Consider the following 17,853-nt stretch of genomic DNA (forward strand, 5'->3'; position numbering starts at 1 on the left):
TGGAAAGAGACATCACTGTTTAATCAGAAAAAGAGCACACACTCCTACTCATTCCAAAAAGCTTCCTTAGATGAATTTGCAAGCTGTAATACTGGTCAGACATGAATAATATTATATAAGAATACCTTGTCGTAACTATTATTTTTAAAAAATACATAAAATATGGAAAAATGGAATAACTTGCCATGTTATGTACATTATATTCAATATGATATGTTGCCTGCCTTTTCATAGCTTCATGACTCTCATAGTGCTGGTAAACTAAATATTGGCTTCTCTTTTCTGACAGATCCATGCTTCTTTTATCAAAAAACTAAATAGCTCTCACTTGTTTCAATAGGAATCCATCCAGTTTATTGGAAAAATATAGTCTTATATAGAATATGACCCAGCCTTTGGAATATTCTCCCACTGGAGGTGAGATCAACGCCCACCTTAATCCTGGCCTTCAGGAAGAGCCTTAAAACCTGGCTCTGTAGACTGGCCTGGGCTCCTGATAGGAATGCTTTATGCTGGGAGTGGCTGATGGGGTAGAGAGAAGATCTCCATCTCGATGTTGCCTCTCCTCTTGGTTTTTAGTCTTTACTTAATCTTTTGTAATTTTAATCATTTTGAAATGTCTTTTTATCATTTTGTAAGCCACTCAGAATTGCTGCAAAAGTGAGATGGGTGGTATATAAATTTAATAAATAATAAATAAATAAATACCATGGATTTTCTTTTTTCATATCTAGCAATAATGTATTTTGTACTTTTCCTAGAGTATGAAATAAACAATTTAAAGGCAATTACTTAAGAGTTTACTTAGTACCTGTACCAAATATTTGAATGATGAGAATTATACATTTACCAGTAAGTGTTAACAATGGCTTAATGCTATGGCTCACAAAAGACTTCGCTATTGTACATTTCATCAAGACTTTCTTATTACTTTAAGAAGAGTATTAATTATTTAACTGAATTCAGTTCTTTGTCATCTTTGAAGACAACAGTGTTCCCAAAGTGGCTCACAAAATAAAAACGAATTGTAAAAGCTAATAAAAGTCTATTAAAGTACATATTTCTTCCATTTAGGGCTCTTAGCATGGGATCAGTTTGTTAGGGAATACTATGGATAAACACAGTACTTGAAGATATAACTTAATAAATTTTTGCAAACAGAATTCTTTATCTGCTTCAAGCAAGAAACATAGATTCTACATATAGGTATCACCAGGTGGACAATACGAGAATCAAATCAATTTAGCGAAGTTGAGGAAAGTAGTATGTAAAGATAAGATGAATGGATAGGATCAGAAAGATTGCTTAATGTCTTATTGAATTATTGTAATATGAATTAAGTAATATGAATTATTACTTGGAACATGCCAAGACTGAGAGCATTTATCCATTTCATATTATTTAATTAAATTAATTAATTAAGATTCAATTAATATTATTAACCACTATTATTATAAACTTTTATTCATTAAACATGACACTCAGTCAACTGAACATTTAAAAATGTATCACAAATATTATTGACTGGCACTGATCATTGATATGGGTTGCTGCCAGCATCCTAGGTATCAACCAAGTATCTTCTTAAGATGTACAATGTTCTGAGTAGCGCAGTTTTTTGCAGTTCCCCTGGTGTTATTGCAGGAAGCTGCAATTTATTTATGTATTTTGTAAAATTCTTGGATATGGTACCAAGTGCCCTGATGACAAGGGGCATCACTGTTACATGTTTCATCCATAATCGCGTAGTTTTGATGGCCAGGTCATGATATTTTGTTATTTTTTCCAGTTATTTTTCTTCGACTCTGGAGTCTTCTACTACAGTGATATCAATAAATTGTATGCTTTGGTTTTCAACAACTGTGATATCTGGTGTGTTGTGTTCCAAATGACAATCTGTCTGTATTCGAAAGTCCCACAAGATCTTCACCTTTTCATTTTCGACAACTTTCTCCACTTTATGTTCCCATGACTTTTTGGATACAGGTAAACTGTATTTTTTACATAATGACCAGTGGATTAATTTAGCAACTTGGTCATGTCTAGCTTTGTAATTAGTTTGTGCGATTTTGTTGCACTTGCATATTAAATGTGAAATAATTTCAACTTTGTCATTGCAAAGTCGGCAGTATTATTTGATTTAATTAATCTTATTAATCACTATTATTATTATTTACCCATATCACAACAAATGTTTGATGAAATATTAAATTCTTTTACCAACACGTATTATTTCATCAGGTATTTGGATTTTTGGATAACAATTATTATTTCAATTGTTTGAATGTAAATTGTTTTTTCTTGTCAAAAGTACAAATTGCTAGCTGTAAATACTACTAATACGTAAGTACTATTTGTATAACTGGCCATAGGCTTCCTGAAATATATTTGTATACATACTGTAAAATTAACTATACTTTTTAAAAAAAATAAAGCAAGCTAAAATAGTAAGTTACACCTAGGATGGAAAGTGTATTCAGTTCTTGCTAAGAGTAATTTATGTTTTTGTAGCTGGTGATTGCAAAAAGTTTCAAATACCTTAGACACTGGATTTTTGGGCAGAAATCTTTAAATAAGCCAAAGGTCCTTCAAAGATTAAAGGTTTAAATTAGCCAGCCTTGATTCATTCATTATATTGCTTACCTATTCCACTAATTATTTTATAAGAGAATTAAAAAAGCTGGATTTTTCTTTCTTGTTGTCTCTGTCTTTTTGTTTTGTTAACCCTAACTTCACTAAATGCTGTACACTAATAAACACAAGATCTATTTTAAAAGGTTTATGATGACCTCTGGTGGTCAATTAATGACTGGTTACTCCCAACTCATTTACTACCTGTCAGAATGTGAAGAAACACATATAATTAAATGATTTATTTTAAGAAACAAACTATATGGCATAAGCATGTGAAGTTGATAAATATGATAGTAAAGCAATTTTCTTCTTTCTTTCAATATTAAATGCCTTTTAAATATGTTTCAAAGTAGAGAGATATGAAAAGACACTTGCACATTTAGCCAGTTACCATAGAAACTAAACAAGCATCTCAGTACTGTCATTTCAAACTGCTTTTGAGAGAACGTTCCTCCTCCTCCTCCTTCTCCTTCAACAACAACAAATTATATTAGTTTCATGATCATCATCACAAAGTTAGTAACTAGCATGTCAGAGAAATTTTTCTCTTCACAAGTACAAATTCTGTAAGATAAATCACCATTTCACATGTAGAAAAGCCATTCCAGTGAATCAAGTAAGAATCACACAAAAAATTAGGTATTATGTACCATATGAAAACCCTGCAGTAGCCCAAAATCCAAACATTAAAATAGTAAATACTGACAGCATAATAATAATTTCATAGTTATTATCATAGAAAATATTTTTATTACAATTTTTATAACTAAATTGAATGCCAGCGGATTCTGCTCATTACTGAATTAAAACTGAGAATATTCAATATTAGGTCCATTCTTAGTCATGGAAATTCATTCTCTGAGCCCAAGAAATGTGGCAGGATTTTTGTAGGGAAGAAATGGAATGGAATCATACAAATAAACCATATAGATCAGATTAGATAGCTTTATTGATTAGCCTATGATTAAGGAACATTGAAAGACACAAATGAAGATACTAACATAAGATTAATTCACTCTCATGCACAATGCAGGATATTACCTGGCACAGCGAATATACAACTGGGGACAATAGCGATGCCTGTGACACACATGGAGGCTATATTCCATAATCAGAGATGAATTAACAGGATTCCTCATGGGCTCAAAAGCTACTGCCAAATCTATACCTGAAGATAACAAATATATAGTAAAGGTAACTCACAGACTGCATAGATACTTCAGCTAAACTTTACTAAATATTGTTTCTAATGTCTGGTATTAAAATTATTATTAATTTAAAATGTTTAAATAAAGAGTGTTGTCCCAATATCCCGCCTGCATCTCCTCAGCCCTTAGATTATCACACTACTAAAATTCAAAGGCAAACATCAAAACCAAGAACTGGAATGGGAGCAAGAGGCCCCTCAGCAGCCTCTAACTCTAATTTCTATCCTTCAAATGCTGAAAAAAAAATGTTCCCCCTGTAACTTAAACCCTTCTTCTAGTAATGTGATTTACAGTCATCTGGGAAATCAGGAGGTTAAATTGCAATTCCCATTCTTGTTATTTACTAAGAGAGGAAGCAAAAATTATAAACCAGTAATGGCTAGGTGATTCATTGAATTATTATCATTCATTCTTATTTTTGTACTTATTAATATCAAAAGCCAGTAAACAAAATAGATTACTATAAACAGCAGACATCATTTCAACAAAATCCCCTAATAAAGATAGGAATACATTTCAAATACATCCTAATTCCTATGTATTTTTATTATTCTTTTTGGTAACAAGATTTGTTTTTATTATATACCACATCTTCTGTTGTAATATACATTTGCCTCATGCCCTTAATTGAATATATTTTTATTACTTTGTTTTTTTTCAGCTAGATTCTTGGTACCAAATATTGCCAATGCCTGTTCAAGATCAATAGCTCGTTTGCTTTTAGCGTTCTAAATGTAATTGATCCCATGACAGAATAATAATTATCTAGCACATGGAAAGTTATTTGTTTATTTATTAACTAAATAATAGGATCCAGTTTTCAAGCTGATGTACCAGAGAGATGGGATGTAGAATCTGCTTGTTCTGATACTAACAGAAGTAGCAAATAATAGAGGTGGCAACTATTTCAGTCAGCTGCTGATTTCTTAAAATTATATTGGATCAATAAAAAGGGAGAAAGGTTTTAGGAGCCATAAAGAACTTAAACAAATCCTTACCCAATTCTTCTTGAAATGGTATGAAGAGAAATATGAAATGTAATTCTGGTACAGTTTTAAAAACAGTCCTGTGAACAATATTGTATTTTATTTATTTGCTGTTTATTTTAGGTAAAAAAATTAATGTACACCAAAATAACAGTCATATTTTAATTTACTTTACCAAAGTAGAATGGTCAGCAAGATAATATTTTCATCTATGTCCGTGATAGCAAACCTGTAGCACACATGCCAGAGGTGGCATGCAGAGGCCTGTCTGTGGGCATGTGTGTCATTGCCAGCTGCTCTTCTGCATGATTTTTGCGCATGCCAGAGCCCAGAAACCCAAAGACCAGCTGGTCAGTGCGCATGTGCCCAGGCCAGCTGATCTTTAGGTTTCTGGGGCTCCGGCATGTGCAAAGGTCAGCTGGCCAGAAGGGCTTCGAGTTTCTGGGGCTGTGCTACGAGCACGTGTACGCACGTTCCAGTTTGTGCACTTAGTGCCGAAAAGGTTCATCATCACTGATCCAGAGGTGGGTTTCAGCAGGTTCTGACCAGTTCTGGAGAACCAGTAGCGGAAATTTTGAGTAGTTCGGAGAACCGGTAGTAAAAATTCTGACTGGCCCCACCTCCGTCTATTCTCTGCCTCCCAAGTCCCAGCTGATCGGGAGGAAATGGGAATTTTGCAGTAACCTTCCCCTGGATTGGGGAGGAAATTGAGATTTTACAGTTTCCTTCCCCTGCCACGCCCACCAAGCCATGCCACGCCCTCCAAGCCACACCCACAGAACCAGTAGGAAAAAAATTTGAAACCCACCACTGCACTGATCTATATAATCTCCACCAAAAAATAAATGTATGTTCAGAACATAGGAATCAAGTGAACATATGAAATGGTAAAGATAGGTAAATTGAGGACCCAGTTGTGGGAGCAATAAGCTGACTTTGTATAAATATACAAAAGGATGAAAGCTATTGCTGAGCACATTGTAAGTCGCCCTGAGTCTCCGGAGAAGGGCGGCATATAAATCAAATTAAAAAAAAAAATGGTGCCAGACAGGCAAGATCACAAATACTTGCAAGATGGGAGCTGCCATTCCAAGAAGTTAAAAGGCCAAAAATTAATGTAACTAATTTTCTGAAGAATTCATGCAAGATGTTGCAAGACTTGTATTTTTTAAAAAAAAATCAGAACATTTTACTTTTATTTTTTACTTTAAATATAAATGGGGAAGTGGCTGCAATGAGTGCTGTGTTGCTAATCCTGAAATTAGGCTTGCAACATATAAATGTGGTAAGTAAATTTATTGAACTGTGGGATAATATATACATGGCTACTGTTCTGGTTATGGTTTCATGTCAAATTGAAGAACAAGTCTAGGTCAACAGATTTTTTTATAACAGATCTTCCACATGTTATAAAAAACTATGCCCAGTTTACTGAGAACATTTTAGAAAGAGAGCTATGTTAATGTGGGATAACCAAAATTCAGAAGGGGACTGGCAACTCCTTTTAAAATGAATTTATTTTTTATTTTAAGGCATAAATTTAAGCTTTGTGATGAACTGAGATGTAGCTCATGAAAGATTATGCCTTAACCTTAATGCTTTAATCATAAAATAAAAATGGATTAATCTTACAGTTGGCACTGTAAGAATCTTTCTAATTTTTGATCAGCCTACTGAGAAATGCCAAATTTTTATATTAGTAAACATTTCTGAAAATAACTACAAGTCGTTATGACATGATAGCAGTGTTCTAATATCTCAGAGGCTGCCACATAGAAGAGGGTCAAGCTGTTCACCAAAGCACCTGAGGGCAGGACAAGAAGCAATGGGTGGAAACTAATCAAGGAGAAAAGCAATTTAGAACTAAGGAGAAATTTCCTGAGAGTTAGAACAATTAATCAGTGGAACAACTTGCCTCCAGAAGTTATAAATGCTCCAACACTGGAAGTTTTTAAGAAGAGATTGGATAACCATTTGTCTGAAGTGGTGTAGGGTTTCCTGCCTAAGCAGGGGGTTGGACTAGAAGACCTCCAAGGTCCCTTCCAACTCTGTTGTTCTGTTCTGTTCTGTTCTGTTCTGTTCTGTTCTGTTCTGTTCTGTTCTATTCTATTCTATTCTATTCTATTCTATTCTATTCTATTCTATTCTATTCTTCAATAAGACTAAAAGACTTGTAACTTCCTCCATTCTGTTCCTCAGCAGACTGCCATCCTGCAGTATCTGTTTATTAAAATATTGAAATATCACCTGTCACATTTATCTGAATACAATAAAATGATATTTATTTATTTAATGATATTCATAGTGATTATGAATACTATAAAAGTATAGTATAAAAGTTAGCAAGGAGAGGATAAAATGGCAAGCCCTGGCCAGTAAACGAGGGCTTTCTGCAATATGGGAGGCTGATCTCACAGAATTGCCTATTCTAATTTTCATAAAGAATTGTCTCTTGTTATCAAAAATTATTTTATTACTATTACGTTTAGGTACTGTTTTGTTCCTGGACACCCAACTCTATGTACCAAAAAAACCTGAGAATAAAATAGTCTTATAATGGTACAAAAGGAAATAAAACAGTAAAATAGAAAATAGAATGATAGGCGATAAAAATGCAATCTTGCTATGTAACAATTATAGCTATTTATTTTTTAAAAAACCTTATTTTAAAAATAACACAAACTGAAGACAATTTGGTCCTTTGATTAATTTATTATACACAAGTCAGTGTCAACTCATAGCAACCACATACATTTTTCCCAGGATGAACTATCCTCAACCTGGTCCTATTTCTTGGCCCAACCCACCTCACTGGGTTGTAACTAATTAAGTAACTCAAGTCAACAAACATACCGAATACTCCTTCCTCCTCCTATTTTATTCCCAGTAAGGTGGGTTGTGGCTGGGGAAAATAGGAGGACGAAGGAATATTCGGTATGTTTGTCACATTTATTTGTTTTGTTTGTTTGTTTGTTTACAACCCACTGAGGTGGGTTGGGCTGAGAGAGTGATGGCCCAAGATCACCCAGCTAGCTTTGATGCCAAGACAGGACTAGAATTTATGGTCTCTCAGTTTTTAACCTGGTGCCTTAATGACTAGATCAAGCTGGCTCTCTCATTAGACAAAGTAACTTCAACTGGCTTCCCAAACCAAAGTCAATGGGGAAGCTGGCAGGGAGTTGAAAGTCCCAAGCTGGAAGGCAGGTAACTGGCTGCCGCCATGTGTGGGAGGAGCAATGGAGTTTTTGAGAGGTGATGTGCTGGCCAGATAGGATTGGGGTGGATATGTGAGGGTGTAAGGGGGTGCATAAGAGATGCTGCATGCGTTGGGAGTTTGTGAGGATGTGCATGAAAGGCACTGCATGGGTCAAGTAGGCTCTGCGTGGTGTGTGAGGAAGTTGTGCAAAGATTAGGAAGGGTGGAAGAGAGGTGTGATGAGGCTTGGGAAAGGAATGTGGAAGGCATAACAAGGGTCAGCAAGGGTGCAAAGGGGATTCATGAGTGTGTGAGGGAGGCATGGTGAGAGCTGGGGAAGATGCACAGGGGTGCATGAGGGAAGGATGGTATGTGGGGGTACATCACAGTGAGAGTGTGAGGATGCAACACAGTGCAGATGGTATGGAGGATGCAGCACAGTGCGAGCACATAATGGGTAGGAGAGGGTAAGTGGGGGAGAGACTTACCCCAGTGACATGAGACTTTTCCTCCTATCTTACCCATTGGTTTTCTGGGGAAGCTGGCAGGGAAGTTAGCAAATGGTAACCATGTAATCATGGGGTACTACTGCCACTCATAAGTACAAGCCAGCTACCAAGAACCCAGATAACAATTACATGACAATAGGGGTGCTGGGATGGCTCAAACTCCAAGGACCAATGATAATCTTCATTTGTTCAGTGCCATCATAACTCTGAACAGTTGCTGAATGAGGGGCTGTAAATTGAGGACTACCTGTATATGTAATGTACTGATGAATATACAGTATACAGATTTACTTTATTTGTTTGTTAAATTGGCTATCTTATCATGGGGCTACTCTGGGCAGTTTACAATAATAAAATGGAAAAAAGTGATAAAAATGTTAATGTAACAATAGGAAAGGAATAAAATAAATAATGTAAATATAATAATATGAAATTAAAGATGATATTTGGAGGGGAGCAGGAACTGCAATGTGGTGGTGGGTATTTTAAGCTTATATATTCTGCTTCTGTTTATTTCTAATAGCCAACTTGGCTATTTAAGAGTGTAATGGAATGCATGGATAAGCTTGAGGAAAGGGGAGAGATTCTACCTAGGAAATTGACAGGTAAGAGAGAAACAAGCCTGTTAATTGTTTAATGGTGAAAGAAAAAAACTTAAGAAGGACCCTCCCCAATGGATCTAGCAGTTAAAAATGGCTGGCAGGAAGTCTGTACTTTCAGGCTTGCAAGATTCTGTTAATGAAGCCTTACAATACACTGTGTGCACAATTATTAGGCAAGCTGTATTTTGGAGGATTAATTTTATTATTGAAAAACTACAGTGCTCTCGGTAAATCCAAAATGTTAATAAACCCCAAGCCTGAATATTTAAGAAAGTAAAAGTGAGCTTATGGCTTTCTTAGGAGAATATCTATGTATGCACAATTAGTGTGTAGAATTATTGTGCAACTAAATGAAAAATTTCCCATCTCACTCATTTATTTTCATCTGTTAAAGTGAGAATAATATACAAACAACTCAAAATCTACAAATAAACATTTCTGACATTTAAAAAAAAAATCAGTGACCAATATAGGCACCCTTCTTTGCAATAACAGTCATAAGCCTTCCATTCATGGACTCTGTCAGTTTCTTGATCTATTGAAGATAAAATGTTTGTGCAGCAGCAACACAGCTTCTCAGACACTGTTCAGAGAGGTGTACTGTTTTCCTTCACCGTAAATCTCCCACTTAAGAAGGGCCCACAAGTTCTCAATAGGGTTTAGGTTGGGTGAGGAAGGGGGCCATGTCATTATTCTTTCATCTTTAAGGCCTTTATTGGCTAGCCACACAGTGGAGTACTTCGATGCATGCGATGGAGCATTGTCCTGCATAAAAATCATGGTCTTCTTGAAAAATGCAGACTTTTTCCTGTACCACTCACTGCTTGAAGAAAGTGTCTTCTAAAAACTGACAGTAGTTTGGGAACTGATTTTGAGTTCATCTTCAACCCAAAAAGGTCCAACTAGCTCATCTTTCATAATACCAGCCCATACCAGTACCCCATCTCCACCTTGCTGGCTTCTGAGTCGAAGTGGAGCTCTGTGCCCGTTACTGATCCAGCCATGGGCCCATCCATCTGGTCCATCAAGAGTCACTCTCATCTCATTAGTCCATAAAACCTTTGAAAAATCTGTCTTCAGATATTTCTTGGCCCAGTCTTGCAGTTTCAGCTTATGTGTCTTGTTCAGTGGTGATTGGATTTCAGCCTTTCTAACCTTGGCCATGTCTCTGACCACTGAAAACCTTGTACTTCTGGGCACTCCATGCAGGTTGCAGTTCTGAAATATGACAACACTGGAGGATACTGGGTTCCTGGTAACTTCATGTTTGATTCTTCTCAAATCTTTGGCAGTTAAGGTGCATCTTTATTTCTCAACACGTTTCTTGCAACCCTGATTATTTGCAACAAAATGTTTAATGGTTCTGTGATCACGCCCCAATATCTTAGCAATTTCAAGAGTGCTGCATCCCTCTGAAAGACTTTTTACAATTTTTGACTTTTCAGAGTCAGTTAAATCTCTTTTTTAGCCCATTTTGCCTGAGGAAAAGCAGCTGGCTAATAATTATGCACACCTTGATATAGGATGTTGATCTCTTTCGTCCACACTCTCCCTCATTACACAAATACACATCACCTGATATGCTTATATCCAATAAGCATTTAAGTTTATACAGCTTGGAAGTGGAAAATATGCATACAAAGGATGATATGGTCAAAATACTCAGTTGCCTAATAATTGTGCACGCAATGTAGAGTAGATGTAGTTCATCTAGTTGCATTTCCTATCTGGTTTACCAGGAAAGCTAACAAAAAGATACTCAAATATCTGGTATACATCAAATAAATACATGCATAAATTCAACAAGGGCTGACAATTGCTTTGCAAATACCCAATAAACAGAAATACACATTGACATATTAATAATTTGAAAGAGATCTACACTGCAATTCCCTTCCTTGAATAAGCTTTTGTAATCTTTCAGAATAGAACTTCTAAACAGAAATGTATTAGAATTCAATATCAAGAACTGTTTCAATCTTAAAATTTCAGCAGAGTTCCCATTCAGGATCTTCACAAAATTCACTTACTTCATAATTTCCTGACAATAATTGACTGCATATTCATCAGTTGCTACAAATAGATGCATAAATAGTGTATTTAAAGGCTGTGAAAAAAAAAATTACAAACTTAATAGAAAACACTTCATTTTAGTAAAATAACTTTAGTTTTGTCCTTGTAAAAATGAATGCAGCACTGCAACAAACTACTCTAGTATTTTACTTATGAAAAAAAAATGTAATTTTTTTTTTAAAGTTCACTATATTTTGTTATTCTTTTTGCAAGTTATTTTATTACCTAGAACTATATGTTGACTTGGGATAAACACAAAAGCTGACCACACACATATATATCATGCAGTTTCCTTTCTGCATAAATATTTTTACACATAGCACTTAAAAGGAGTAATAAATAATAAGCAAAAAAACAAACAAATCCAAAGACCTTAGATAAGAAAAAGAAACATAAATCTAATTAATATCAACATTGTTCATACCTTTCATATCTTTCATACTTTTCTATCCTTGTTGACTGTATTCTTGCTTCCACCATATCATAGAGGTAGATGGCCTTTTGTTCTTTAAACTCTCTTTGAGTATCTGATTAACTCTGGCCATCCATGACTTCTTCAGCTTTCCCCTCCCTCTTGATCTACTGTTTTGCAATTCAACGCTGATAATTGGCTTATTTCTAATCTATTTCTTTTCTAGTGACCCCTAGCATGGAATTTGCTTTTTTTATGCAACTGCACAGATGATCTGAACTATCACTCTGACAGACATAACTTTAAAAATACTAACATTGAATTGCATTTGCTGTTTAGTGGCCCAGTCACCAAGCTTGTGGTGTTTCTTTTGGGATTTTTTACAATCCGTTTGCTTTTTTACTACTATATCTGAGAAAATTTTGTGTCATCTGTAAATTTTACTTATTAGATGTGCAGAATTCTGAATCATTTATGTACAACTGAATAATGCTGGGACCCAAATACTTGCAGGATATAATTTCTTACCTTCTTATTCCATTACACATATTGCCCATTTATTTTCCAGCTAACTTTTGTCTCTATATTCATGATTCAACCCTATTGAATCATGAATCCCTTGGGAGTTGGGCGGCATAGAAATGTGACAAAATAAATAAATAATAATAATAAATAAATATTCACTATCATGTTCCCTTTAAATCAAAAGAAACTTCTTTCTTATATCCATGCATTTCTTAAGTACACAATAAAGAACAATAATCTGGTCTACACATCAACTGCCCCAAAATAAAGCTATGCTATATTTCTGAGATCTGGTTCACTGTCACCTCTTCTACCCCTTCAATCAGAATGCTACAAAACATTGCCTCAAACACTTACCAGACTAATTCCACTATAGTTTTTGTACTCATACTTGCTACCTTACCCATTGCAAAAGGAAACATAATGGTTTCCTTCTTATGCTGAAACACTCCATAAGCAAACTATTTATAATTCAAAATATCCACTTATATTTGTCTGTGTGCAGCTATTTCACTTTTTAATGTCATCAATGCATTTATTATTGTTGAGGTTATTTTCGTGGACACTAACAGAGGTTTTGTCTTGCCTCTGGAGAATGGTTTTGTTAACTTTGGGAAAAGTTATTAACTCTCTCACTTATCTCTTCTTGAAGATTGCACTGATCCTTTCTTTAGAATTTATTTTTGAAAAAATTAAGTGTTAAAGGTGATATACTTGGGAAAAAACCTTTGCAATTTTTAATAGCCAGAGCCAGATCTACACATTGCTAATAAATAAATAAATATGGACAGAAAAAGTGCCTGCTCTTATTCTGTCTGTGAAACAAAGCTAACAATACTTGGGATTAGACTCCAAAAGACAAGGGTATAAAATCAATTAATACTAGCAAATAAAGTCATTTTTTCATGTTTTCTTGTAATTAAAAATAAAATAAAATGTCTTATGCATTTATTCCTGTGAGAATATACAAAAATGAATTAGAATTAGAATTTTTGAGTGAAAAAAATTTCCATACTTACTGTACACTTTGTCTCAGGATAGTTTTGTTTCATATATGCTTCCCAATTAGCTTCATCGACAACACCCCCGTTAGGATAATCCAAAAATGCAGCATGAGCAACACTTACATTTTTGTCATTAATCACAGTCACTGCAAGATTAGATTTTTCTCTGTAAAATAAATGTTATGTTTTTGAAGTGAAATTAGTAAAAGAGAATTCAATTTATTTATTTTAGATATATGAGGTGTTATAATGGTGTTACTTACAAAAGATATATGACATTAATCCTGCCAAACAATCTTTCTGTATCATATTTCATAAGATTGATAATATTAGGAATATCATGGGATTCTGTCCTTCTGGCACTTAATGCAACCAAAGATGCTGGTGTAGATGAGATTCTTGCAGATGATAAGGAAGACATTGTGCATACTGTAACAAAACAATAACCAAATATTCCATTTGAATAATATCACTTATCATCAAGGCATATTACTGAAATGGTTCCAAAATTAATCTCCAGAAATATTTTAAAATCACATCACTCCTTAAATATTTCAGTGAAGAAATTAAACCTTATGGATGTACATTTAATTTATAATTCAATAGTGCCTATTTCAAAGTAAACTGTGAGCTGAATTTTAGTATGTAACCAGACCACCCATGAACTCTTGGATAGTTATTTTAGAGGTATTTCTTTACCAGATTCCTCAATGTATTCAACAATTGCAGAGTTTCTAAAGTACTTCAAAAGTTAAGGTGACCAGATTTTAACATTGGTAAAGAGGGACATTGTGGGCGTGGCTTATTTTGTGGGCGTGGCTAGCTGGTCATGTGACTGGGTGGGCGTGGCTAGCTGGTCATGTGACCGGGTGGCCATGGCTATGTCTATAGGGTAAGGTGAACAGATTTTAACATTGGTAAGAAGGACACCATTGTGGGCGTGGCTTATTGTGTGGGCGTGGCTTGGAGGCCATGTGACTGGGTGGGCGTGGCTACCTGGTCATGTGACCGGGTGGCCATGGCTATGTGTATAGGGACTACTCAGAGGGCTGAAAAAAGTCATTTCTGACAGGTCCTCGCACTTTTGACTGGTCCTCACACTTATGACCATCCTCACATTTATGCCCGTGCAGCATTCTTAACAACCATGTCACTCATTTCACAACTGCTTCTCTTCAACATGGTGACAAGATAGGGCAAAAATGTAAAATGTGAGGACAGTCGTAAGTTCGAGGACTGGTCAAAAGTGTGAGGACCAGTCAAAAATAACTTTTTCAGCCCTCTGAGTAGTCCATATGCACAAAAGGACTAACCAGAGAGCTGAAAAAAGTCATTTCTGACAGGTCCTCGCACTTTTGACTGGTCCTCACACTTATGACCATCCTCACATTTATGCCCGTGCAGCATTCTTAACAACCATGTCACTCATTTCACAACTGCTTCTCTTCAACATGGTGACAAGATAGGGCAAAAATGTAAAATGTGAGGACAGTCGTAAGTTCGAGGACTGGTCAAAAGTGTGAGGACCAGTCAAAAATAACATTTTCAGCCCTCTGAGTAGTCCATATGCACAAAAGGACTAACCAGAGAGCTGAAAAAAGTCATTTCTGACAGGTCCTCGGACTTTTGACTGGTCCTCACACTTATGACCATCCTCACATTTATGCCCATGCAGCATTCTTAACAACCATGTCACTCATTTCACAACTGCTTCTCTTCACCATGATGACAAGATAGGGCAAAAATGTAAAATGTGAGGACAGTCATAAGTTTGAGGACTGGTCAAAAGTGTGAGGACCAGTCAAAAATAACTTTTTCAGCCCTCTGAGTAGTCCATATGCATTAAAGGATTACAGCAATAGAGAGGGATGAAGGAATGGAAATTAGAGCAGGAATGAGGGTAAGAGAGGGAGGAAGAGAGGAGGAGAAGGAGAAAGAAAGAGGAAGTAGGGAGGAGAAAAAGAGGGTGGGGGGAAGAGAAAGTAAGAAGGAAAGAAAAGAGAGAGGTGGTAGGTTTGAGGAGAAAGATTGCTGTACAATAAAAAAGATGAAAGGGAAGAAAGCCAACCCCAAGCAAATATAAAGATATTAAGATAAAGAATGAATTGTTAAACTTTAAAGAATAAAAGAGAACAAATATGAATAAATAGCAATAATTAGAAACACACATACAAACATACAATGTATTTTCTTTGAACAGAATATTTGGCTGGTTCACAAATTTAAACAGCGTTTAGTCATTTCAATTAAATTTACAATTTCTATATTTCCTTTTTGCCATATTTATTCCTCATCTATTTTTTAAAAAAACCAATATTACCCTTCATCCTCATCTCTAATCTTAATCAAATTCAATTTTTCCCTTCTATTCTATATTATACCCCTTCCCATTGTCATCTATTTTTATATCCATCCTCACATTGTTTAATTATGTAATTATGTAATACAGTTGTTTAATACAAATTCAACATTTTAATATAAATCAATTAGTTATAAAACTATCTTTTTTGTATATTAATCAATATGAACATGAATATTCCAATTATTTCCATGCAATCCAATTTCTTACAAATCAATTAATTATATTTACCAATAATAATAAACCAAATAATTTCTCCCATATATTCCTCCGAACCACAACTTAACCATTTCTGCTTTCAACACAATATACAATTAATAGTATCTCAATTATTACAATTCCCTAGTTAAATACAGCTTTTTTTCCTTTGTGTTTTAAAATCTTGAACTCTCCTCCTAAATTTCCCATTGTTTGCAGTTTTTCACCTACCTTTTTTGGGGAGGAAAAATAAAAATAAAAATAAATCTCTCTCTGCCTCATTTTGTCACGCTGCACCAAAGACCCTGGTTTCGTTTTCGTTTCTGAAGCTTAGCTAGGGGAAAAAAAAACTGCTTTACACTGATTGCCTGTAGGGCGGCCCTTTGAAGCCCCGGGCAAGAGTTTAAACAGTTTTTTTTTCTTCTAGCCATCAGCTGGGGCTCAAGAAAAATCGGGACTTTTTTGAAACGCCGCGGGACGCGGGACAAATTGCTCAAAAGCGGGACTGTCCCGCCAAAAGCGGGACGTCTGGTCACCTTATCAAAAGTTCTTATGGATTTAGGGAAATAGCCAGAGATATATCTGCCCTGTAAATATCCCAGGTTGAACTATATAGCACTTAGCATTTATAGATGTATATACTGCTTCACAGCCCTCTCTAATTGGCTTACAGAGTCAGCATATTGCTCCCAACAATCTGGGTCCTCATTTTACCAACTTCAGAAGGATGGAAGGCTCAGTCAACCCTGAGCTGGTCAGGATCAAACTGCTGGCAGTCAGCAGAATTAGCCTACAATAATGCATTCTAACCACTGCACCATCACGGCCCTTATAGAGTCAAACATCAGGAGTTCACCACAGGAAATATTTTATGACATTTTGTATTATGACATAAAATGTTTTAAGATTTTAATGATTTTTTATGTTATGTTTCATACAATTTTTCAAATTTCAGTTCAACAGGAATCATGGGTCCTGGATTTTAAATGTATTGTGTGGGTTAGCTCATTTGAAGTACCTTGGTTCAAAACTTTTACCCTAAAGTGCACCGTTTTGCCCTGTTAAATGTTATAGGAATAGGTTTTAGTAGTATGTAGATAGATAGATGTTCCAGGGTTATGGTTAGAGATCTCTGATAAGCAGGATGTATCATATAAAAGAATAAAGTAGTGGAATCCTATATTTAAATAGTAGAACGAATCATACCACCTCAAATTTAAGTGAAACAACAATAACCAAACAAACCAGCACAGTTTGGATTGATACTGTATATTTAAAACAAGATCCTCAATCTTTGATGGATGTAAAATTAAGGGTGAATTATAGAGGCTTGCTAAAGTTTGGTTAGAGTGGCAGAAAGAAGTTTGCTAACAGCCATCATCAGGGCCCAGGCTTTAGAAATATATTTTAATTATTGGGGGGAGGGAGGAAGCTAATGTCTTTATCAAGCTTGATGTCTTGGATTGTATTTCTGTAGTTTTCTTGGCAATAACAAACAAGTAAGTTTTTAATTAATTTATTTATATCCTACCTTTGTTACTTTTACAAATAACTCAAGGTGGTGAACATATCTAACACATTTTCCGCTTTTCCCCACAACTCTGAGGCGAGTTGGGTGAGAATGAGTGCTTGGCCCAAAGTCACCCAGCTGGACTAGGACTCAATCTCCTGCTTTCTAGGCTGGTGCCTTAACCACCAGGCCAAACTGACACTTGTTATCTCCTAGGATTTTTTTTTTAATTTCCCAGACTTAAACTAATGATATTCCCTGGAGTCTCCCATCCATATACTGCCAGGTCTAACCTGCCTACCTATTCCAACATCAGGCCGATTTTGTCTCCTAATCAACTAGCCTACAGCCCTGTACTTACAAGCTGGACAATCATCACTAACTAAAGGTAACTATGGTTCCTATCCCATGACTGGCTGGGTCCTGCCCCTTGCTTAATACACCCTCTTTTAAAACCAAATTGAGATTTAATCCAAATATAACAGAATTCTCAAAGCCCACGGAGAAAGGATTTCTGCAATGCCAAAATAAACATCCACGTTGATAATTGCTCTGCTTCCATTCCCCACCAGCGTCATGGGAATTTCTGGCGAAGAGAACCGAAAGAGTTTCGAGAAATAATATTTGAAAGAGAAGAG

General features: G+C 35.5%; 1 protein-coding gene across 1 annotated transcript in view; it reads right to left on the reverse strand.

The window, feature by feature from the left end:
• Positions 1-13,569, reverse strand: part of CFAP61 (cilia and flagella associated protein 61) — a 152,079-nt gene extending 138,510 nt beyond the window's left edge. The window contains exons 1-3 of the mRNA XM_070940797.1: positions 13,412-13,569; positions 13,164-13,314; positions 11,165-11,241 (exon numbers count right to left, since the gene is read on the reverse strand). Of these exons, the coding sequence (XP_070796898.1) occupies positions 11,165-11,241; positions 13,164-13,314; positions 13,412-13,569 (386 nt within the window). The remainder of the gene's footprint in view (positions 1-11,164; positions 11,242-13,163; positions 13,315-13,411) is intronic.
• Between the last annotated feature and the right edge of the window lie 4,284 nt (positions 13,570-17,853).

Source organism: Pituophis catenifer, unplaced genomic scaffold, assembly GCF_029215685.1.
Source record: "Pituophis catenifer annectens isolate HBS135680 unplaced genomic scaffold, rPitCat1.0.hap2 SCAF_3, whole genome shotgun sequence".
In the NCBI taxonomy this organism is placed as follows: Eukaryota; Metazoa; Chordata; class Lepidosauria; order Squamata; family Colubridae; genus Pituophis; species Pituophis catenifer.